Source organism: Notamacropus eugenii, chromosome 1, assembly GCF_028372415.1.
Source record: "Notamacropus eugenii isolate mMacEug1 chromosome 1, mMacEug1.pri_v2, whole genome shotgun sequence".
NCBI lineage: Eukaryota > Metazoa > Chordata > Mammalia > Diprotodontia > Macropodidae > Notamacropus > Notamacropus eugenii.
The window spans coordinates 333964292-333989117 of record NC_092872.1 but is presented as its reverse complement, the minus strand read 5'-3'; the positions used below and the strand labels follow the sequence as shown (position 1 = coordinate 333989117).

At 35.0% G+C, this 24826-nt stretch overlaps 2 protein-coding genes across 3 annotated transcripts in view; one reads left to right on the top strand and one right to left on the bottom strand.

The window, feature by feature from the left end:
• Positions 1 to 17701, top strand: part of PYGL (glycogen phosphorylase L) — a 55745-nt gene extending 38044 nt beyond the window's left edge. Inside the window, exons 6-20 of the mRNA XM_072629821.1 lie at positions 105 to 216; positions 600 to 682; positions 3319 to 3444; positions 4203 to 4295; positions 5194 to 5340; positions 5703 to 5866; positions 6309 to 6423; positions 7320 to 7421; positions 7537 to 7684; positions 7805 to 7863; positions 7954 to 8095; positions 9436 to 9643; positions 11044 to 11178; positions 11630 to 11696; positions 17399 to 17701. Of these exons, the coding sequence (XP_072485922.1) occupies positions 105 to 216; positions 600 to 682; positions 3319 to 3444; positions 4203 to 4295; positions 5194 to 5340; positions 5703 to 5866; positions 6309 to 6423; positions 7320 to 7421; positions 7537 to 7684; positions 7805 to 7863; positions 7954 to 8095; positions 9436 to 9643; positions 11044 to 11178; positions 11630 to 11696; positions 17399 to 17575 (1878 nt within the window). The 3' untranslated portion in view covers positions 17576 to 17701. The remainder of the gene's footprint in view (positions 1 to 104; positions 217 to 599; positions 683 to 3318; positions 3445 to 4202; positions 4296 to 5193; positions 5341 to 5702; positions 5867 to 6308; positions 6424 to 7319; positions 7422 to 7536; positions 7685 to 7804; positions 7864 to 7953; positions 8096 to 9435; positions 9644 to 11043; positions 11179 to 11629; positions 11697 to 17398) is intronic.
• Positions 17702 to 20980: 3279 nt separating this feature from the next.
• The window catches only part of ABHD12B (abhydrolase domain containing 12B), a 55779-nt gene continuing 51933 nt past the window's right edge, over positions 20981 to 24826 (bottom strand). For both annotated transcript variants that reach the window (XM_072629823.1, XM_072629822.1), the window contains exons 12-13: positions 21743 to 21861; positions 20981 to 21653 (exon numbers count right to left, since the gene is read on the bottom strand). In XM_072629823.1, coding sequence (XP_072485924.1) covers positions 21626 to 21653; positions 21743 to 21861 — 147 coding nt within the window. In that variant the 3' untranslated portion in view covers positions 20981 to 21625. The remainder of the gene's footprint in view (positions 21654 to 21742; positions 21862 to 24826) is intronic.

Sequence of the window (24826 nt, the reverse complement as noted above, 5' to 3'; positions counted from 1 at the left end):
CCAGCAACTAAATCAGAACTAGGACTCAGTTTGTGGCCTAATTTGCCGGACCTAACTTCCCAAGGGGAAAAAAAGCTTATCGGTTATTCTGTTTAATTTTGTAGGTGATCCTTGCACTACCCTATGACACACCTGTGCCTGGATATATGAATAACACTGTTAATACCATGCGACTGTGGTCTGCTCGAGCACCAAATGACTTTAACCTCCGTGACTGTGAGTACTGAATTGGGTTCTTGCTATTTTCCTATTTCCCTTTTATAATCACATGAATCAAGTGAATCTGTTAGATTCAGAGAACATCTACATGCTAAGCATTTTATATAAAGGGTAAACTTGAAAAAAGGCTTTGATTTTATCATCTTTTCACTATACAAGAAGGTATTCTTTTTAGAAAGTAAATAGGAAGGATATTTGCATTGATAGTCATTGACCATTATACCCCCGTGTGGAAACATAGAATGTAAGCAATTTGGAAACCATTTGCCTTTGGGGTCATTTTCCATTTTCCAACTTGGTCCCATAAATTGCCAAGCAAACATTATATAAAGTCAGGTAGCTTGAAATGACAATTTGATTTTTCTCTCCATTTCCTTTAGTTAACGTCGGTGACTATATTCAGGCAGTGCTGGACCGAAATCTTGCTGAAAACATCTCCCGTGTCCTGTATCCCAATGATAATGTAAGTGATTATGCCTTATTTTTAAATGGAAGCTGGTCTTTTCAGAAAAGATATTTCAAAGTACCCTGCTCAATAGTCACACAAATGTGGCCATTTAATGTTGAATAAATTCAGGAAACGAATACTTTTTCTCTCTTCTATCTGGATTAGACTGTTTTCCTTGTGTAAATAAAGGATTCGTCTTATTATTATTCATCTTTGTAAAAGCTGTAAAAGTTTAAGTGATTGGTGAGATGATGCTTCCTTTCCAAATAGAAATATCATCTACAGAGTCAAAAAGCCTCTCTTGGATCTGCATTTTTGGTTTCTCGGCCTTTTAAATCAACTAACACTAATAAGATTCGAACCACCCAATTTATAAGTGTGCATTAAATATATACTGTGTGCCAAGCACTGTGTTAGGTGCTTGGGAAGAAACACTGGAAATAAATCACTGCCCTGATGGAAGTTATAATCTAGTAAGAGGATAAGATACCAATTCATAGCTATGACATACAATATTACTTAATAAGTACATTAATAAGTTAAAAACAAGAACAAGGTACTGAGGGAGGTCTAAGGGTGAAAGTCTTACCAATCAGGGAATGAAGGTTTGAGGTGTTTTTTAGTTGCATTTTAATAGATGAGTGGAAATTCAACAGGTGAAAAGGATGAGAAAAGGAATTATTGACTATAGGAACATCTTGAGCTAAGGTGTAAAGAGTAATGAGAATACATGTTTAGGAAGAAAAATTTGTGGAGGGAGATAACATGAGATAGTTAACCTTTCACCTAGAACAGATTGACAGAGGGCTGGAATGTTAGGCAAAAGAGTTTCCACTTAAATCCATAGGCCATAGAGAATAACCTGAAGATTTTGGAGGAAAGGAGTGATTCTAGTAACAGAATGAACAACGGGTTGGAGAAAAGAAAGAAAAGAGATGGAAAAATCTGCAAAAAAAGCTATTGTAGTTATGTAAACAGGTATTGATGAGAGTTTGAATTAGGACAGTGACAAGGAACAAAGATGAGGGGAAAGATGGGAAGGTTGTTGTAGAATTCAAATCAACAGAAAGTAGAAATTTATTGGGGAGCAAGGGTCAAAGATAACACTAAAATAATAAACAAGAGATAAATAGTGAAGTCAGAAGGAATAGATTTAGGAGGAAAGAAAATTAGCTTAGTTTTGGACATGTTGAATTTAAGGAGTCATTCATTAGTGGGGCATCCAAGTAGAGATATCCTGCAGGCAGTAGGAAGTAAAAGTCTGTAACATAGGTGAAGGAATAAAGATATAGATTTGTGAGTCATTTGTAGTGAGGCTGTATTTAAGTCTAAGAGAGAGAGTGTCCAAGTGATGAGAGTATGTTGAGAAGAGGTCCAAGGACAGATCTTTGGAGATACCAACATTAAGCGGTCAGGAAGAGAATGAAGAATCTGTGAAAGGATCAGAAGAGAAAATAAAAGAAATATAGAAGAATCAAGAGTTTATTTATTGAGCCAGTAGAGGATAGAGTATCCAGGAAGAAGGTACAGTCAGGAAGGTCAAATGCTATGGAGAAATTTAGGAGGAGGTCTGAAAAAAAAGTTTCAAATTTAGTGACTAGAAGGTAATTGGTAAACTTAGAAAAAACAATTTTAGTAGAGTAGGCAGGAAATAAAAACCTGAATGCAAGGGGCTGAAGAAAGATGAAACCTATGGATCCCTTCTCAGAATAATGTTTTTTAAATGCATAAAATAAAATGCAAGCTAGTTATATTGGCATATGGTTATCAAGATCATTTTTAAAAGTAAGTCCATGGACCCCAAGTTAAAAAACTGTGGTCTGTGATAAAATATACATTCTGTTTAGTTTGTAAAGTCCTACACAAGCTGGCCTCAGCTTACCTTCCTAGTCTAATTAAAGATTACTTCCCCTCCATTTTGTGATCCATCCAAACTGTCCTTCTCCCTGTTCGTCCCCCATAACCCTCTGTCTCTGTGCTTCTACATTATCCAGTTTCAATGCCTCCCTGGAATATACTCCTTTCTTACCTTTGCCTCATCTGCAGCTTGAATCTTTCCCTAATTCTTCCATCTGTTAATATCCTTCCTCTCAAACTATTTTATATTTAACTCTTTTGTGTACAGTTGCATTTATTCTTTTCATTTATGCTCTCTATATCTGTGTATGCACACTATCTTCTCCATTAGAATGAAAGTTCATGACAAGAGATTGTTTCATTCTTTGTCCTTGTATCTCTAGTGTTTAGTATATATTAGGTAATTAATAAATACTTGCTGATTGATCAGTCTCTTCCCTGAAGCTTTTGTTGATCATTCCCTTTCAATGTGCTTGTATACAAGTGTGCACAAACATACACACACGTTATTACACTTTCCCACCTCAAACTACTTTTTATTTACTCATCTGTATAAATGCTATTTCTTTCTTCTCCTCCTACTCCAATAGAATGTAAGCTTTTTGAAAGCAACTATTGTTTTTCTTTTGTCTATGTATCTCTAGCACCTAAGAGTTTCTTTCATACAATAGGTATTTAATAAATGTCTGAATTAAATTAAAGATAGCCATGAAAAAGTCCTATGCCCTAGCTTGGCAGACTCTTCCTATGCCTTTTGCTCTGTGAAATATTCTAATTATGGTATTTGATTGTAGTTTTTTGAAGGAAAGGAGCTGAGATTAAAGCAGGAGTACTTTGTTGTGGCTGCTACTTTACAAGATGTCATCCGACGCTTTAAAGCCTCCAAGTTTGGTGCAACGTTTGATGCTTTTCCAGATCAGGTGAGGAGCCTATCAATGTAGTCTCTGACAAGGAAATAGCCAGAGATTTATGGTCAGCTCTCCTTGTCCATTTGAAAGCGTTAAGACATAACTCTCTTCAAGTCAGGCACATCAGAAGTGGACTACTTAACACATGGCAATAGCCCAGGGTCTCTCATCTTTTTTATGACATAGATTCCAGTGGTAGTCCAATAAGGATTATGAACCCCTTCTCAGAATGATGTTTTTGAAAAAAAATCAATAAAATAAATACATTGGATTACAGAGGAAACCAATTACATTGAAATATAGCTATCAAAATAGTTTTCAAAAACAAATTTATGGTCTCCAGGTTTAGAATCCCTGCCATAGCCCCTTATAATATATATTATATATTATATATATTATCCCTGCTATGGCAGGGATTCTAAATCTGGAGACCATAAATTTGTTTTTGAAAGAAAACTTTTGATAAAAGATCAGTAGATGGATAACCAATACATCTTAATTTAGAGCTAAGAGAAACAAACTATGCTGGATTATTTGGTTTCCCATGTGCAAGGGAAGATCTATTTGGGATGGGATGCACTTGTTTAGTTCATGGGTGTGAAATGAAATCATTAATCTCTTTTCAAGAAATTTCCCTCCCTGTCCCTCAACCCAAATAAAAATAACTCTGGAAGTAGTTTTAATTATTTGAAAATTAATATTTGGATTCGTTCTTCAATCAAGTAAAATACATGCTCCATGATCCCTAATTTAGTGTGGTTTTTCTGCAGGTTGCCATTCAGCTGAATGATACACACCCTTCCCTTGCTATCCCTGAGTTGATGAGGATTTTGGTGGACATTGAAAGATTGCCCTGGCCTAAGGTTGGTAAAATACTTGGATTCATTTTATATTAAGACTAAGAGATATTGCACTACCAAATATTTTCATTGTTTATTAATTTCTCTAAACAATACTGTTACTTCCTAATTAATACCCTTTCACCTCACTAGAATTCTCCTTGCAAATAAATTGGTACAGTTTAGCAAAAACAAATACATTTAGAAATCTGATAATACCTCATACCATTCTAATACTCTTCTCTCCTGAGACATGAGAGGCAAGTTTCATCATCCATCCTCTCCAACCAAGATTTTCATGTAAACTTTTGGTTCCCAGTAACTTCCAATTTAGAAATGATTGATATCATACTAGGTGGTACAACTTGAACTTTTTTCTCCCATTGCTTTACTGAAAATGTTAGCAGAACAAATGAAATCATGCATAAATATTGAAATTTTTTCACGTTTCTTTCAATGGTTAACCAAAGATGCAGTGTTTTCACTAAGATTATAAAAGATAATTAACTAGGAATTCTTCTAAGTGTCCCCACAGATTTGGAAGCTTATACTGTTAAAAGCTTAACAAAAGAAAAGGGTCATTACTGAAGTATCTCTCTATAAAGTCTTTTCTTTAAAAAATATGAGAAATGAAAATAGGGTTGTAAAGTAGATCAATAGAATGGTGCCTTCTACCAGACTTAAAAATAACTCCTTGCCAAAAATGTGGTCCTATTTCCCGGAAATTTGCTATTTCCATACATTTCAAGGAAAATCATCACTAACATTAAATTTATCCAGCTCAAGACAGAGTATTATCCTATAGCTATATCTAAGTATAACAGAGGCAAGAAGAGATTTGGCTACCTATAACTGGGGTCTGTGCATATGGAGGTAGCCAATTTTGCTAAGGTGGGAAAGTTAACCATTCAATTTCCCTCAGGCCTGGAAGATCACAACAGAGACATTTGCATATACCAACCACACTGTCCTCCCAGAAGCATTGGAGCGCTGGCCAGTGGAACTTGTAGAGAAACTTCTCCCACGACATTTACAAATCATCTATGAGATCAATCAGAAACACTTAGATGTAAGTCTTTCTCAAGACTTCTTATTACTGTCTTTGCATGAAAGTAAATTTTCTTAAGTTGCAAAAAGGGGTTCTGCATTTTATAAAATGTAATATCAAATATTATTTAATAATTGGAGTGTTTTTTGTTGAAACTGAAGAAATTTCTACATTTGATCATGAATCTAGATTGTCTGCTTTTTTAAAAAGATAACCATTTAAAAAGGAACTTCACAGTATTATTATATATTTATATTATATTATTTTATATTTCTATCATTCTGAGTAGACTTCATCAAATACAGTAGTTAGAAGAAAATTATTGGTGCTTAACAAGCTGCTTTATTCAAAAGTAACTGACAATTCTTTCTTCTTGTGATTAGAGAATTGCATCATTGTTCCCTAATGATGGCGACCGTCTCAGAAGGATGTCTCTAATAGAAGAAGAAGGGGGGAAAAGAATAAATATGGCCCATCTCTGTATCGTGGGCTCTCATGCTGTGAATGGTGTGGCTAAGATTCACTCTGACATTGTAAAGACTAAAGTGTAAGCCTTGGTTACTCTGGTCCCTGGGCTAACACAATTAGATTAACTCACAAGTAGTTCAGATCCTGTTAACTTGGCTACAGGCAGGGTGACTGCAGAAAAATATGTCTGAAGATGACATCTTCTACATAGTTTCTATTGAGAAATCTTTCCTGGTCAATTTGAACCTTTTAGAAACCAGAGGGAGCCTTTCCTAAAAAGTCTGATATGTCAATGTTGCTCAGTCAAGAAGAGGTTAGATATTACTATTATGTATAGACAATAAAAACTATTTTTTATTCTCCCTCAGACTGACAACCAAAGATGCTAGTTATCTTTTTCTCATTCTTTACTTTGCTAGTTTATTGGCTTCTTAGAGTACCCAGGAGGTATGTTGAGGTTTTATTGACTAACCTTGAACCATACTTCCATGATCCAAACTGCATAATTTTCTGACCCTTAGATTCAAGGACTTCAGTGAGATAGAACCAGACAAATTTCAGAATAAAACCAATGGGATAACTCCAAGGCGCTGGCTCTTACTCTGTAACCCAGGACTTGCAGACTTAATAGCAGAGGTAACTATGGGAAATATTGTGTACATTTGTGTGAAGAAACTGATATGTAGGACGGTTGTGAATAAGATCATCTCTTAAAAGTAATAAAGCATGTGCAGAAACTAATGAGATCATATCAATGTGGGCTATACTTTCTGATTAGAATTAATGAATTGTAGACCTGGAAGGTACTTCAGAAAATGATCTAATCCTAAATAGTCAATTTATGAATGTAGAAAATGAGAACCTAGGGAGATTAATTCACTTATATAACATAGCAAAGCATTGGCAGAGGCTGAACAAAAACCAAAATTTGTTGATTTCTTTTCCAATTTCTTCCTACTAATATGGTTTTCACAAACTTCTGACATCCTATATAGATGCATCCCAGTTGCTGAATCAGTGCTATTATCTCAAATCTCATAATTATAAAGTCACTAGAGTCCAAGAGAAAGAGTTTCTTTGAAATGAAAGATTTCAATAAGGACGAAACTATAGGAAGAAAACAAAACCCATACCGATGTCAGATACCCAAGAAAACATAGTAATTCAGCAAAATAGCCGAGAATAAACCCCAAGGTTTCATGACTCCCAATCATATTCTTTTCACTTTATATGTAGAATTCCAGAGTTATAGTGATCCAAATATAAGGTAGTTAGACAGTAAAATATTATTTTATGAACAAAACTGACAGCCTTTTAACTATTAAAAGAAACTATCCCTTTATTCAATATTTCTTTGTATAGTAAGTAAATACCATTTGTCACATACTTAGAATCTTTTTCATGTGAAATTATTTATAGATACTGATTAAGTACAATTCAGCAAGCATTTATGAAGCACCTGCTATGTGCAAGGCACTAGAAATATATCTTTACACATATATAACACATATCTTTTTCCTTTAAATTTGAAGAGAATTGGAGAAGACTATGTGAAAGACTTGAGCCAGTTGACCAAGCTGCACAGCTTTGTTTCTGATGATGGTTTTCTACGTGAAGTATCTAATATAAAGCAGGTGAGACTTTGCATCATAGCAATGTTCACAATGTTCGTTATTTTATGTCTGTATTAAAACACCAAACACCACATATCTTCAGAGCAGAAGAGCTCTTGTGTTTCTATTTCAATAGGAAAACAAACTTAAGTTTTCTCAATTCCTGGAGAAGGAATACAAAGTAAAGATCAATCCATCTTCTATGTTTGATGTACAAGTTAAAAGGATCCATGAGTACAAGCGACAACTCATGAACTGCCTTCACATCATTACAATGTACAACCGTGAGTTGGTCCTTCACTTGCAGTGGAGCCCTCGTAAACCCTTAGGTGTGGGGGGAAGCAGCAGTGCCCATGTATGTCCTTTTTGCCCCGTTCCCAATCCCCACTCTCAATCTTTTCTAGGCATTAAAAAAAACCCTAAGAAGCCATTTGTGCCCAGAACAGTTATAATTGGAGGCAAAGTAAGTTTATCTAACTGGATAGATTTTGAAGTTCAAGTCTTTTCCCATCTTTACTACATAATAAATATCTGAGTTGTTTGTTTTCACAAGGCTGCTCCAGGATACCACATGGCTAAAATGATCATCAAGCTCATCACATCTGTGGCTGATGTGGTGAACAATGACCCTGTTGTTGGAAGCAAATTGAAAGTCATCTTCTTAGAGAACTATAGAGTGTCTCTGGCTGAAAAAGGTAGTATGATAACAATAGCTAACATTTATGTAGCACTATAAGTTTTACAAGGCAGTCCGTATATTTTTTTCTCATTTGATCACAACTTTGTAAGGTGGGTCCTATCATTATCCCCACTTTATAGAAATGAGACTTGGAGAGGTCAAAGTGATTTCCCAAACTCGCTATTTAAATTATTAAATGTCTAAGGCAGAATTTAAAACCATGGCTTCCTAAAACCAAATCTTTGAACCCCAAAGTATTCATCGAACACTGGATTTGCACTGGGCAAAGTAAATGACAATATATGGATTACATATTAGAGAGAAAACAATTACTTCTATTAAGAAATTTGTAATCTAATGGGAAATGCTAGACGAATAAGCTCTTTGGTATCACACCTGGGCAGAACTCAAGATTTATATACCTATCTGACAGTGAGATTGATATTGCTGCATCAAAGCAGGTATTATCATGCTGTACTTCAAATGCATTTCATTGTCAAGGAAATCTAGGTGTTAATGATAAGTACCTGCAATTCTGTTCTGTTAGATACTGGTCTTCTTTGTGAGAGAATAAGTTTGTTGGGTTCTTAATCCTTAATTTTGGAGCTCCCTGGCTTCCTTCTTGTCATTGTGAGGGAAAACCTAGGAGAACCTACTGTCATTTGTTCATACAGGAGCAAGTAAATAAATCAGGTTGCCAAGGAGTGAGATGTGGATATGTCTTTGACTATCACTCTCCAGAGCAGGGGTTAACATGTGAAGTTAGATACGTTTGCTTAAAAGCTACACTTCCTTTTTTCGGCACTGTCACCCATTTGCTTATTTCTACCCATATATTTACAAAACACTCCCCACATACAAATAACAATTCTGCATGCACTGATTTCCCAGGTATCAAAGATATCAAGGAATCATTTTTTATTGAGAATTATTATTCTGTGACCTACCAAAACCCAGGAAGACCTCATCATTTCTTCAGGCATTGAAGGTTACAAAAATCTATCTTCCAAGGGATTCAGCTTATATTGTTTACGGTATACAAAGGTACTCTCAGAGTAGAGCACGGATTTGATAGCTTCTATATTCAAAGAGTGTCTTTGACAGCACTCATTCCTGTGTGCAAAAATAGAGTTACAAAGTCAGAATTATGACCTCTGGTCCCAAATATGTTTTTATGTGGGCTGTTTCATTGTGAATATGTCACAGAATAGCAACATAAGAATACAACCACACAGACTAACAATACAACTTGGATTTTAAAACCCTGAACATAATAAGAATTGGGGGAGGAGGGAAGTTGGTCAAGCTAGAAAATCAAAAATCAAAATCATTAACTTGGATACAAATTATTGGTAGTTATTCCAGCCACAGACTTGTCAGAACAGATTTCAACTGCTGGCACTGAAGCCTCAGGGACAGGCAATATGAAATTCATGCTGAATGGAGCTCTCACCATTGGCACCATGGATGGAGCAAATGTCGAAATGGCCGAGGAAGCTGGAGAAGAGAACCTGTTCATCTTCGGCATGAGGGTAGATGACGTTGCTGCTCTGGACAGCAAAGGGTAAGATTCTCTTTCATTTTGGCAATTGATAATCACAAAAGTCTTGGAAGCCCAAAATTTCACACCAGAAATTTCATAAGGTCTCTTCCAAGTAGATTATTTAATCTAGGGCAATGCATGAAGATAAAACATGATATTGGGTTGTTATTATTTCATAACATCCAACTTCAGGCTGCACTTTAGTAAAACTGTTTCATAGGATCATACCTGTTGAACTGGATGACAGCTTGGAGACCTATCTAGTCTAGTCCCTTTATTTTACAGATTAGCAAACAGGCCAAGAGAGGTTAAGTAACTTGCTTGACTTGATAGATGAGAGTCAGTATTTGAACAGGTTTTCTAAGTGCAAAGTCATTGTTCTTTCCGTCATCCTGTCTGTACTGTTGCCTCCCTCAGAAAACCCACCCATTATCCCTATTTGCTTTCAACTTGGCCTAAATCTGAAAAACATGCTAGCTAAGATTTTAAAATTCTAATTAATTCATCAGATTCCTCTCAAATTTTGAAGGCAGAGATTAGTAAGGGATCTTGACCCCCAAAAAGGAAATGAAAAATTTCATCTTTTCTTCTTTTAGTAGAGAGGTAGGGAACTCTAGGTACTATAAGATTAAATAATTATGTTGACTGGATTTGATTAACTGATTTTTTATTCTTACTTTTTGGTTGCAAAGGAAGACTCATGGAGTGGGTGGTAGTTCAGAGTGATATCTGGAACTGATTGCTATGTGAAAACATTTTAAAAGAAAGTAGTAGTGGGACACATCCAAATTTGAAAAACAATATGAGATATTTATCTCCCTTCCCCTACAGAGGACTTGATTTATATTAGATTCAAAATTACTAAAAAATAATCAAAGAAAGTATGCTTCTGTATGTTTTAATTAAATTGTTGACTTTCATACACTGAGTTCCCTATCCTTGCATTTTATAATTTACTACCAGCTTCTGCCAATGGGTTGGCCTAGTTATCTGCGTATTTTAAATATTTTTTAAAATCCTAGATTGAATTAAATGCAGCCTGCTTTCATATATATATATATATATATATATATATATATATATATATATATATATATATATATATATATATATATATACGTATATATATATATATGCCCTTCTGTCCTCCATTTATGACAGAGCACATGATACTTATGATTTTTCATAATCTGTTATCATTAGAGTTTTCTGTTACACATAATAACTAAATTACATTTGAATGACACTAGGAAAGCTCAAAAATGCCCTTGTACACAGTAATGTTATAAGCATAAAGTCTGCCTCAATTTCCAGTAATAGTAGTTAATTAGAAAACCATGAGTTTTATGCTGTTTATAGAATTTCTAATGCTACTCCTTACGTACGATATTTAACTCTTCCCTCATCAACCCCATCCTTAGGTATGATGCTAAGGAGTATTATGAGAAGCTTCCAGAACTGAAGCTGGTCATTGATCAGATTGATAATGGCTACTTCTCTCCAAAGCAGCCAGACCTTTTCAAAGACATTATCAGTATGTTATTCTATCATGACAGGTCAGTATCCAGAATGGGACATGTGGGGTATGACTTTGGGAACCTATTTTTTCCTCACTGGGGGAAATACTAGTGGGAAAGTAGGTGAGCATGGACTCCAGATCAGAAAAAAGACAGACGAGGCAAGAAAAATTGGTTTTTTATCAAATAAGGATGGTAATGGAATTTTAAAATAAAACTGACAAAGCTAATATACTGATTTCCTCACCTAATTGATACGTCCTGTTATCAAATATATTAACACAATGGCATTTCTTAAGCATAGAAAAGGCTGTCAGAAATAATGTGGGCTGGCTAAAATTCTTGATGGTTGCTCTGAATTTTATTAGCAATCAACCAGATAGTCTAATTAGGTCACAGAGCAAGGTGCAATTTAATTTACAGTACAGAAATAGTTACAGAATGTGGTCATAATTATTTTGTTTTCATTTTCTATCCCACAATAAAATAGGTTTAAAGTCTTTGCAGATTATGAATCCTATGTCAAGTGTCAAGAAAAAGTCAGTGAACTATACATGGTAAGAGCATCTCTGACTTGTTACTCATCTATCAGATTTTAAAAGAAAGTCATTTTTTGGAGGGTTCAAGGGAAACTTTTAATTTTCCCACTTAAGAAATGTTTCTCATAAACTTGAGTCCTTGCTGTTAGATCAAAATGGAGAATAGAGGCGGTTTTGTTATTTATTCAAGGGAAAAAACATCTCAATTTTGGTCAGAGGTGGGGGTTTTAATTTGCATTTAGTGGTATAGATGATATGTAGATCATCTAAGGAATTTTTTAAAAAACCTGTCCTCTTAATTGTACATAAAAATAACTTTTCTACAATGTGGAGAACTATTTGGGTGTTTGCACTTTTCCAATAGAGACTAATAAGTAACCCTCAGCAAACCAAATTATCAATCTTCCACAAATGGCATCCTCTGCCAGGATTCGAGGATGTAGTTGTGTATGTGAAATATTTTATAGAATCTTATGTGTCCAGTAGTAGGGACCTTCATTTAATTAGCATAAAAAAATAATTAGTGGATAAATAGCTAATGGGTCAGGACGTGTGTTGCAACTCATGCATGACCTGCCTTTATTTTTAGTCTTATTTTGGAATTCTGGTCTGAGTTACAACTATAAATCTGCTAAACGATGAGAAATCTCACTGCCCATTAAACATAAGTAGCACCATTCTGTATGTGATCCTAGTACTATTAAAAAAAGTTTTTTAGAAAAACAATAGGGAAACTGAAACAAGACAGAATTTAAAATGTTTTTCATTTAAATCTCATGGCATGCTTTCTCTGGGCCACAGGAAACAAGGTTTATTCCCAATTTGTAGTATTTGTAATATATTTGGGTTTTGCTATAGAATTACATAATGTCTGTGCTGCTTTACACACTATGGAATAATTTTATATTAAATTATATCAAATTCCCAGAAGCGCACTAAGTTATTCTCACTTTTAATTCAAGATTATTGGTTTTGACAAATTAGAAAACAGAAAATGGCAGTGGTATCATGAAGTCAAAAGGGACCCATAATGCTTTCCTGTCACTTGACATTTTTCTACCTCATGTAGATAGATATAGAGATAGATATGAATACACATACATAATGTATAATATAATATATATTACATATATAATGTGTTAATATCATATGTATATAAATATATATTCATAAGGCTTGTGTATAAACACATAAACATAACTGATACAAAGACCAGAAAATCAGAGTAAACAGGATGAAATTTAGATATGTCTTGGATTGGCAATCGCCAGGAAGGGAATTAATTCTAATTTTTTCCTCTTAGTCTCAATTTAGAGTACTTTACAGGTAGAAAGGCTAAAAAATATGAACGGGGAATTGTCAAGAAAGGAAATAAGGAAAAGGAAAGGCAAAGATAAATGCTAATGCAATACAATAGCACATTTATCATATTCTTGTTTTGTCATGTTGGGCAATCTGATAGGTGTGGTGCGGTACCTCAGTGTTTTAATTTGCTTTAATTAGCGAATGAGAGCATTTTTCACAGGACTATAGATAGCTTTAACTTCTTCATCAGAAAACTGCCTATTCATATCCTTTGACCATTTATCAATTGGGAAATGACTTGTATTCTTATAAATTTGACTCAGTTCTCTATATAGTTTAGAAATGATGCCTTTATCAAAAACACTGATTGTAAAAATTGATCGCCACATTTCTGTTTCCCTTCTAATCTCATTTGCATTGGCTTTGTTTATGCAAAAACTTTTTTAATTCAATGTAATCAAAATTATCCATTTTACATTTTATAATGTTCTCTATCTCTTGTTTGATCACAGATTCTTCCATTCTCCATAGATCTTGCTATGTTTCTCTTTAATTCTTACGTTTGAACTTCAGAGTTTTGATGGAGTTCTGGTCTTTTCATCAGGAAAGCTTAGAAGTGCTCTATTTTACTACAGATCCTTTCCCACTATTTAGGATGGCACTTGACTTTACTCACCTATAGCCCCATATCCTTTGTCTTCTGACATGTCATATTCCAAGTTTCCCCCCTCCATTAAGGCCTTGGCTGCTAAATCATGTGTGATCCTGACTGTGGCTGTTAATGCTTGAATGCTTCATTTTTTTGACTCCTTGCAATATTATTTCTTTGACCTAGAAGCTCTGGATTTGGGCTACAATGTTCCTTGGAGTTTTTATCTGGAGGTTTCTTTCAGGAGTTGACCTGTAGATCCTTCCTAGAACCAATTTGCACTCTGGTTCTAAGAAGCAGTTTTCTTTTAAGACTTCTTGAAATATTCTGGGATCTCTTTTTTTTGTCATGACTTTTAGCTAGTTTAATGATTCTTAAATTCTCCTGGATCTGTTTTCCAGATTAGTTATTTTGCTGTAAGATTCTTTACATTTTCTTGGTTGTTTTCAGTCTTTGGCTATGTTTTAATATTTCTTATAGTTTCATGCATTTATTGGCTTTTGTTTGGTCCGTTCTAATTTTTTTTAAGTTTGTTGCTTGGGCAAAGTTTTGTATCTCTTGTACTAAGCTGTTAATTCCCTTTGCAATTCTTCTGTAGCTCTCTTTTTCAATCTTTTCCTGTAGCACTCTTGTTTCATTTATTAAAAGTATTTTTAACTCTTTTTCAGCTCTTGCTTTATCTCTTTCAGGCATTCTAGTGTCCAAACTGTGATTTTCTTTGAGGCTTCTCTTGTAGATGTTTTTGAGTCCTTCTCTTCTGGGTCTGAGTCTTGAGTTTATCTCTCATTATAACAGCTTTTTATGGTGGAATTCTTTTTCTTCATTTGTTTCTTGCTCATTTACCCCATCTACTTCTGACATCAAATCTGATATTAACACCAGGCTCTGGGTATTTCTGGAAGGAAGATCTGGGTTTTGTTCTGTTGCCCTTGGATATTGAGTGTTGAATTATTGTAGGATTTTAAGGACAATTAAGGCTGGGAACCTGCAAGCTTTCAGTGCTCCCAAAGTCATCTGATCCAAAAGACTGATCACGGCTTCCTGGCCTTTGAACTTTTTAAGTTCTTGCCCTGCATTTGGGTGTGAGCAGTAGCTGACTACTGCTGGACTTGGTCCTTGTTGGTTAGCTGATTTAGAGTGACAGAGCTAAAGGCTCTCCTTTGGTCTAGGATTCCTGCTGTCATGATTTCTTGGTAGGCTCCAGACTAGGTCAGAAGATAAAACTGGGATCCTACTCTGTTTCCATGGTCAGCCCCACAGTTACTGCTTATTTCAGAACTTCTCTTCACACACTGCTTAGGGCATGTGACCACTCTTATAATAGGTACCAATTTTTTAAAAAAGTTTTTCTCGATCTTTAGAACAAGAATGTGAGGTATTATGTGTAAAAGCATACTATTCCTAAGTTCAGGTTCACCCTGGGTGAATGAAAATGGGTCCACTATTTAGGATTACACCTATAGGTGAGCATAGCCTTTTCCTTAGCTGCTCTTGGCTGGCCTTATCCCAAGTTTCAGCAGACCTCTCAGTCCATCTCCCTATGCTGACCTAGGCTGGAAAAAAATGATTCACTGTGACTTTTTTTTGGATTTCCTTACCAAGATTCAGCATTTTTAGATGTGTTTGTAGTAGTTTGGAGGAGCTCACTGCTCCTTAAACAGTTTCTTGACACTCCATCATCTTAGCTCCAACTCCATGAAATGTAAATAACTAACTTTTTGTGGGGATAGTATCAAACTTTCTGAAATGGTATTTCATACATTTGGCTTAGTTTTAAAATGTCTATTTTAATGGTGAATATATAGTTTACTGTTAATATATATGAATATTAAAATTTTTCTCCAAATTACTAAAGATAATCCTTTGTATTGGCAGAATATAGCTTTTTAATGAAATTTGTAGAGCATTAGCTAGGTGGTTCATTTGTGTTACAGCTAGTAAACTAAAATGAGAAAATATTGGATCAATTTTGATATATCCATGAAGATATATGTACCTAGGAGGTAATATTTCATATAAGATACTTAGGTTCATAGATTTAGAGCCAGAAGGGATTGTAGAGGCCATTAGTCAATTAAATTTTCAATAAATATTTATCAAGTACCTACTGTGTTCCAGGAACTGTGCTAAGTGCTGGGAATATAAATCATAAGAAGAAAGAAAGTCTCTGCCCTCACTGAGCTTACAATCTAATGGGGGAAAACAATACGCAAAAAAAAAACAAAAAAAAAATCTGAAGAGGGGAATAGGTGTTGCCATAGGGTATACACAGCATGGGGCATGATATTTTGGAGTCAAAACCAAGCAAAACAGATGGTGAGAAATGAAGTGTTGGCTGGAAAATCCTGAGCTCTATAAAGAAAGGCTTTTGGAGGAGTTTTTTACACTGCCCTCCATCCCTGAAATCAAAGAAGAGATGCAACTGAGGGTACTGAGGATGGACTGAGTATTCAACTAAAGCATTCTCCATGATGATGAGATTTCTGGTGATGAACTTATCCTAGGGGAAGTATGATGTTCCTGGAGTCAAAACCAGAGGGGTTGGTGGGAATGAGACATCCAACTCCTTTGTTTTACAGGTAGGAGAGAGGGGTTGGAAAACATTGTGACTTGCCCAGGGTTATACAGCTAGTAAGTGCCTGGGGCAGGATATAAAAGTGGGTCTTCCAGAATCCAGAGGCAGGACACTTGCCACTTTCTTGGCCCTGCTTCTATGGGAAGATCTGGCCTCTTTGCTATAAAATCCATAGAGATGAGAATGGCAGGAGCTGAGAAGACCAGTTTTCACCTAGAATATTAGTGTTCTGTCTATATCTTACTTTCAAAATATAGTGACAATAGAATAAGCCCATGTACTACATGCTCACATCCCTAACAATATTCAGGTTTACAATAAACTGCCTGTTTGTATTCTTCATCATTTAAGATATAGACAAGTTACTTTACAACTGAAACTAAATTGTTACACCCTTTCTGTCTTTATAATGTGATGGGCATTGTCAGGTATTCAATAAATTTTGATTAACCATTTTGAAGTTGCCAGAATTCCCAAAGAGCATATGCTACCATCATAAACTAGGAAGTAGCAGCTTTGTTGATTACAAATTCAAACACAATAATTTGGCACAGTATGAAAACATTCTTAAAAATATAAACTTAGAGAGCCTCCAATTTTATAAGAAGTAATGACTACTGAAATAAAGGTATTTCAGAGGTATTGATTTTTAAAATTGGTATTTCTGGTCTCCAGTGAAATATAATCTAGAGATTCCATAAGATATCTAGTTTCTCAAACCTATTGTTAGTTCTGTTGTTAGTTGCTTAGCTATAATTTTATGTAATTTAAGAAGGAAAGGGACAGGAATAAGCATTTATATTAACACCTACTATGTACCAGGGACTGGGCTAAGTGCTTTACAAATATTATCTTATTTGGTCTTCACAACAACCCTGCAAGATAGGCATTTTTTCCCCATTTTTTTTCCCCAATATTATAGTTTTGAGGCAAATAGATATTAAATGACTAGCTGAGTCACATAGCTAGTAACTGCCTGAGGCTAGATTTGAACTGAAGCCTTTCTGATTCCAGGCCCTGATACTACTGAGCCACTTAACTGCCTATAATGTAAGAAAATTATGCTGTCACTATTTTCCGTGAGAGTTTAAAATAAACAAATATGTCAAATGTTTGTTTGTGAATAGGAGTGAATAAGAGAACAGACTACAAAAAAGCATGAGTTTTGTTTGTTTGTTTGTTTGTTTACAGAATTCAAAAGAATGGACCAGAATGGTAGTGAAAAACATAGCTGCCTCAGGAAAATTCTCAAGTGACCGAACAATTAAGGAATATGCTAGGGACATCTGGAGTATGGAACCTTCAGATCTGAAGATGCCTCCACCTAATGAACCTAGAGAGATGCTGAAGAAAGAAAATGGTAAATGAATCAACAAGATGGAGTTCGGAACTATCTGTGGGGGGAGAAGTAGTCAAATATTTTATTGTACCTAAGTATATCTTGCAACATTCCTGTCTTTAAAAAAATAAAACTGTAATAATCAGTTCTAATTATCTTTTGGAAAAAAAACTATGTCTAACTGGGATTGAAATAAAGGGTTAAGTTCACAAAACTTAAGCTTAAGAGTATATAAATGCTATTAAGCTAGCCAATTATTTTATGAGACTAGGTAGTACTCTACTGCCATTACCAAAGCTGATCAAACAGAAAAATACTCAGATTTTTTGATGTAATACAAATGTCAAATTAATTAAAATATAATCACTTTATTATATTCGGACACACTAGCATTATCTTTGGATTCACACCAGGAGGTACTTTGTATAATAAAAAGCTTTTCACAATTCTTGATATAATCCTCTAACACTATCAAACAATCAATTGGCATTTATTAAGCATCTGCCACGTGCCAGGCACTGTTAATTGCTGGATTTACAAAAAGAGGCAAAAGACAGTCTCTGTCCTAAAGATTCCTATCGTAAATTCTTACAATATAATAGGCAAGACAGCATGAAAAGAAATATGCAAAGTAAGCTATATACATAGGCATGAAACTAAAGAGTGATAGATGGTGAAAGTAATCCCAGGCTGAGTCTTACCTGGGCACAATTGGTGATGTGATAAGGGGAATAAGAATGAATGTACCTCAGAGATCATCTAGTGTATTGTTTTCTTCATTTCTATCTTGGCCAATCTGGTAGGTGTGAGACAACTTCAAAGGTGCTTTGGTATACATCTTTCTTGGTAATTTGGAGCATTTTTTCATATGATTCTTGACTGCCTTAGATAATTTATCTACTAAAGAATGACTCTAACATGGTGGAGTAGAAGCAGAGCCTTGCCAGAGCTCTCCCCCCAAGCCTAGCCAAATACCTGTAAAAAGTGACTCTAAGCTAACTCTAGAGATGCAGAACCCATAGAATGTAGAGTGAAGCAAATCTCCAGCCCAAGACAGCCTGGAAGATCGACAGGAGCATTTATTGCACTGCACTGAGAGCAGAGCACAGTCTAGCATGGGTCCACCAGCAAAGACATGACCTGAGCAGATCTTAGTGGGACTGAATCTCTGGCACGTGTGGTGGTTTCCAAACTTCACATCCCCAAAAAGTTGAGGACAAATTGGAAGGTCAGTGCAAAAACCTGTCAGACCTGTGTGAGAGAGTATAATGGTCCAGCCCCAGCCACAGAGTGGCAGAGGGGGTGGAAGAGGCCAAGGCATCCACAGCAGCAACAGCAAAGGTAGTGGCTGTTTCTGGAGCTCTAGGCCCACAGATTGTCAGGGGATCAAGCAGCTGACAACACACTCTCCCCACCCCCACTGGAAATAGAGAACTGTCTTGACAAAGAGCTCAAAAGTGAAGTAAATGACTGCGAAAATGAGCAAAATAACACAAAAAGAATCAGACTATAGAATCTTACTTTGGTGACAAGGAAGACTAAAATATACAAACAGAAGAAGACAACAAAGTCAAATCTCCTACATCCAAAACCTCCAAGAAAAATACGAATTGGTCTCAAGCTATGGAAGGGCTCAAAAAGGATTTTGAAAATCAAGTAAGTAGAGGAAAAAATGGGAAGAGAAATGAGAGTGATGCAAGAGAATCATGAAAACCAGTCAACTCCTTGCTAAAGGGAGCCAAAAAATGCAGAAGAAAATAACAGCTTAAAAATAGACTAACCCAAATGGCAAAAGAGATGCAAATGCATTTCTTGAGGTGGGCAGAGGAGAGAGATGGGGAGAAAAATTGAAACTTGAAATCTACTGCAAGCGTATGTTGAAAATTAAAATTAATATTTTTAAATGACCTTTAGTCTTTGAAGTTATATGAAATCCTTCTATGTCTTTGAGACCTTTATCAGAGAAACTTGTTAAAAATAGCTTTCTATTACCTATTTTACTTCTGATTTTGACATTACATTTGCTTCTGCAAAAACTTTTAATTTTATATAATCAAAATTTTCCATTTTATATTGTGGGATTCTACTACTTTTTTGGTCAGAAAATCTTCTCCCTAGATATCCATAGATTTGAGAGTAATTTCTTCTTTAGTCCTCTAATTTATTTTATGATTTGACCCTTACTATCTAGGTCATGTATACATTTGGAGCTTATCTTGATATATGGCAAAAAGACCTCCCCAGTTTTCCCAGTAGATTTTGTCCAATAATGTGTCCTTCCCCTACTAATTGGGCTCTTTGGATGTTGTCATGTTAGTATGATTCTGTACACTGTGTGCCTAAACGGGTTCCACTGATTCACCTTTCTTTTTTTAAACCAGTACAAAGTCATTTAATGGTTACTGTTTAGTAATATAGTTTAAGATCAGGTACTGATAGGACTTCTTTCCCACTCTTTTTCATTATTACCCTTGAAATGTATGGCCTTTTCTTCCTCTGTATGAATTTTAATATTTTTTCTGCCCCTTTAAAATACTCTTTTGGGAGTTTAATTGGCACAAGCTTGAATAAATTAGATTATCTAATATTGTCATTTTTATTACACTGGCATGACCTATTCATGAGTATTTAAAGTTTCTCTAATTACTTAGGTCTGTCTTTATTTCTGAAACCTAGAGTTATATAGTTTATTTCTGCAGTCTATAGTTAGATTTATATAATTCCTGTGTGAATCTTGGAAGATATGCTCCCTAGGATTGTATTGTTTCTGCAATTATTTTGTGTGGAATTCTACAGAACTCTTTTTGCTGAGTTTTGTAGGCTAAATACAGAGAAATAGAGAATATTTATGTGGATTTGTCTTATATTCTTGTGTGGTTTATCCTTTATTCTTGAAGAAGACCATGACATCAGGGAGATGATGACATGACTTGCAAATGAATTGGATTTAAGTGAGGAAGCCCTGTGCAAAGTCACCAGCCTCACTTTTTCCTCCAGAGTTATCTGAATGCAGTGGCCAGATACAGATCAGGATGACTGGAGATGGCCCAGGATGCAGTGGGAGACATTGGCCCTTTTAAGCTAAGGTCTTTTCTAGTTTTCACTTTGAATGAGACAATGCACATTCAGCAAATAGACCTTTTTAACAAGAGAATCAAGTGATGGCCCCTTTAATCAGAAAAAAAAAGTCAAACTAAGAAGGGAAGAGCTTCAGGGTTCCTGACCTAAACAGAAACAAGCATTCCTGATGAAAAGATCAGAGCCAAATAGAAATTTTGACATCAAAACACAAAACTCAAGAGAAACATAAAAAGTCTCAATAAAGTTACTGTTTTACATTCCTATGTGGAAAGATAATACATGTAATACCTAACTTTATCATTATTATGATACCTCTAAAGGGTGAACTGATGAATTATAAGTACAAATTGAAGTATAATTTTCTCATTTTATTTTTCTTACTTTTTTTGAAATACAGCTAATATGGAAATTATTTTTTCATGATTTCATATGTATAATTGACATAATATTGCTTGTCTTCTCAACTGGTGGGAAAGGGCTGGGAAAGGAGAAAATTCAGAATTTAAAATTTTAAAAGAATATTAAATAAATATTAATTTTTAAAAACTAGATAGGACCCATATTGTAAATTACTTTAACTGGCCAGTTGAAGAGACAGTAAGGAAATACTAAAGATTTCCTGAGTAGCGGACATGATCAGTCTTGTTGTTGGTAGATGACTGAACCTAGGTCTTCAAGCTACCTATTAAAATGTTGTTTCCATTAGATTATGCTGCTTCTTCTCATCTTAAATAAAAATTCCACTCTATAAAGAATAGTATTACCTGAAGGCTTAGGTAAATTTTATACAATGGTTCTTGATGAGCCAATTTAAGATACTGTAGAAACTGTAGCAACATTTTTTGTTGTTTGTTGGGCTGAATATATTCACTATATGAATATAGTGTGTAGGCATATGAGTCACTTACTCCAGCTCCTCTACATAAGCCGGCAACTTTTAATGCAGGAAATTTTCAAAACTTGGTGATCCTCTTCATAGCAGAATTTACTCTGGTTATTCATGCCCATTGCTCTCTCAGGAAATCTCTGAAGAAAGAGTACTCATGTTAGACTGATTATTCTTCATGTATCCAGTGTCCATTGATAGAAAATTGTTTAAGACAGTTGATTCTTACCTCACAATCATTGCCAATCTGGGATACTTGCATATGAAATTATGATGGAAACCAGGAGGAAGAATAACCATCTTGACTCTTTCTTTGTTTTTGTATGCACTATGGGCAATTTCATACACCTGTAAGGGTAGAGAATAAAAATCTTAGAGGAATAAGATCAGTGTTTGAGTCTGAATTAAATATTTTCTAAAACAAAATTCACTGAATATTTTTCTTGCTTAAAAAGAAAGATTTAGTTCAGATAAACATTCCTTTAAAGTAGGGGGACAGTGGAGCCAAGATGGTGGAGTAGAAACAGAAACCTGCCTGAGTTCTCCCCCAATACCTCTCAAAATACCTAAAAAAATGACTCTAAACAAATTCTAGAGCAGCAGAAGTCACAAAATGACAGAGTGAAACAGATTTCCAGCCCAAGACAATCTGGAAGGACAATAGGAAGGTCTATTACACCAGACTTGGAGCGGAGCACAGTCCAGCATGGCCCATGCTGGCTCAGGCAGGACTGGAGTAGGCCTCACTAGCAGCTTTATTAGTTTCCAGACGTCTCAACCCACAAACACCAAAGACAGCTTCAAAGGTCAGTGGGAAAGCTCTCTTGCCTGGGTGAGAGAGGAATGTGGTCCAGCCCCAGGGGGGCAGCAGCCACTGTTAAAGCAGTGGCTGCTTCTGGAACTCTTGGTCTCACACATACACACACACACACACACACACACACACACACATAGACAGAGAGCACAGGGTGAGTTGAATAGGAAGGAATGATATCTAAAAAAATAAAATTAAGGGGTGAGAGAGGAATATATTGGGAGGAGAAAGGGAGGAATGGAATGGGGCAAATTATCTCTCATAAAAAAGGCAAGAAAAAGCTTTTTCCATGGAGGGGAAAAAGGGAAGGTGAGAAGGAAAAAGTGAAGCTTACTCTCATCACATTTGGATTAAGGAGGGAATAATATGCACACTCAATGAAAATCCATCTTACACTACAGGAAAGTAGGGGAGAAGGGGACAAATGGGGTATGGGGTGATGATAGAAGGGAGGGCAAATGAGAGGAAAAGGGTAATTAGAAGTTGCCTCAGTTTCCACATCTATAAGATGAACTAGAGAAGGAAATGAAAAACAACTCCAGTATCTTTCCCAAGAATGCCCCTAATAACTAAACAACAAAAATCACCTCTATTTCTGGAAGCAATACCCCTGAATACAGATGAAGATCTCATTTCCTTTTTTTTGGCTGCCAAGTGACGTTCTGACCCATAGTGAGCTTGTGTTGTAACCCACTAAAACTCCCAAATCTTAGTCAAAAAATGATAAACTTGACTCCATCATCTTGTAACTGAAAGTTTGTTATTTAGCTATGTGCAAGACATTCCATTTATCCCTGTGAAATTTCATCTTAATAGACTTAGCCTATCATTTATGTATTTTATTTGTTTTTTCACAAAATCATCTCCTAGTTTTATTATTCATTATCATCATTAATTCATTAGTCTACTCTCCCTATTTTATTGATGTAAGCATTTAGAGATAAAAATTTTCCTCTAATCAAAACAAGAGATAGAGAGCAAAATTAGGTGTAAAATGGATAATTTCAATTACATTAAATTAAAAAAAGTTTGTACAAATAATACAAATGTAACCAAAATCAGAAGGAAAGCAGAAAATTGAGGAGACAATTTTGATAGATAGCGCATCAGAGTCTAAAATGTATAAAGAACTTTGTCAATCTATAAGAATAAGAGTCATTCCCCAGTTGACAAATGGTCAAAGAATATGAACAGGCAGCTTTTCAATAAAGAAATCAAATCTAAAATACATAAAGAACTTTGTCAAATCTATAAGAATACAAATAATTCCCCAGTTGATAAATGGTCAAAGAAAATGAACAAGCAGCTTTCTGTGAAGAAATCAAAACAATTTATAGTCATATGAAAAGATCATTATTGATTAGAGAAAGATAAATCCAAACTACCATAAGTTCTCATTTTACACCTGCCAGATTGGCTAAAATAATAGAATGGTAAAGTGACAAATATCAGAGGGGATGTGGAAAAATTAGGACTCATTCATTATTTTTGGAATTCTGAACTGATCCACTCATTTTGTTATATAGGTAACTAGTTATATATTATATTTAAATAGTTAAATAGTTATATATATACACCTATATCCTATATCCTACCTATATCCTCTGACTCAACAATACCATGACTTGGTCTATTTCTGAAGATAATTAGGGAAAAAATTAAAGAACCTGTATGTTCCAAAATGTTTATATCAGTTCAGTTTGTGGTAGCAAAGAACTTGAAATTTCAGGGATGCCTATCAATTGGGGAACAGCTGAACAAGTAGTGGTATATCATTGTGATGGAATACTATGGTGCTATAAGAAACGATGAGCTCAATGATTTTAGAAAAAACATGGAAAGACTTGCACAAAACAAAGGAGAACAAAATGAGAAGACCCAGGAGAACATTGTACACAGTAGCAGCAATAGTGTTTCACAAACAACTTTGAATGAATAAGTAATTTTGACTATTATAAATACCCAAATTAACTATAAAGGACATATGAAGAAAGACACTATCTGCATCCAGAGAAAAAAATGATAAATAGAAGTATGCATAAAATAATTTTACATACATACACTTATTTGTGTCTAATGGTAGCCATCTCTAGAGTGGGGGGAAAGGAAGGAAAAATTTATATGGAGATTTTGTTGTATATTTGAAAGGAATAGCAAGTTGTACATAGTAGATTTGCAGTTTCTTGTGCAATCACCTTTTTTATTATACTATGTTATGGAAATGTTTGTTTTATTCCATAAATTAAAAACAAAATTTAATAATGAAAAAGTTATAAATTGATTAATGATCTCCATGTGCATTTACCTTGATTTCTTCAGACAATTTCATTTTTCCTCCTCATTAGAATTTCTTTTAATATCTTCAGAATTTCATTCCTTAGTCACTTCTCTCTCTCCAGAGCTAGCTTTCACTAAAGCATTTTAATCCATAGGCTACTACCTATCTTTCCTCTGAACCTTGAAATCTACTTTGCCAAAATCTACAGCACATATCAAACT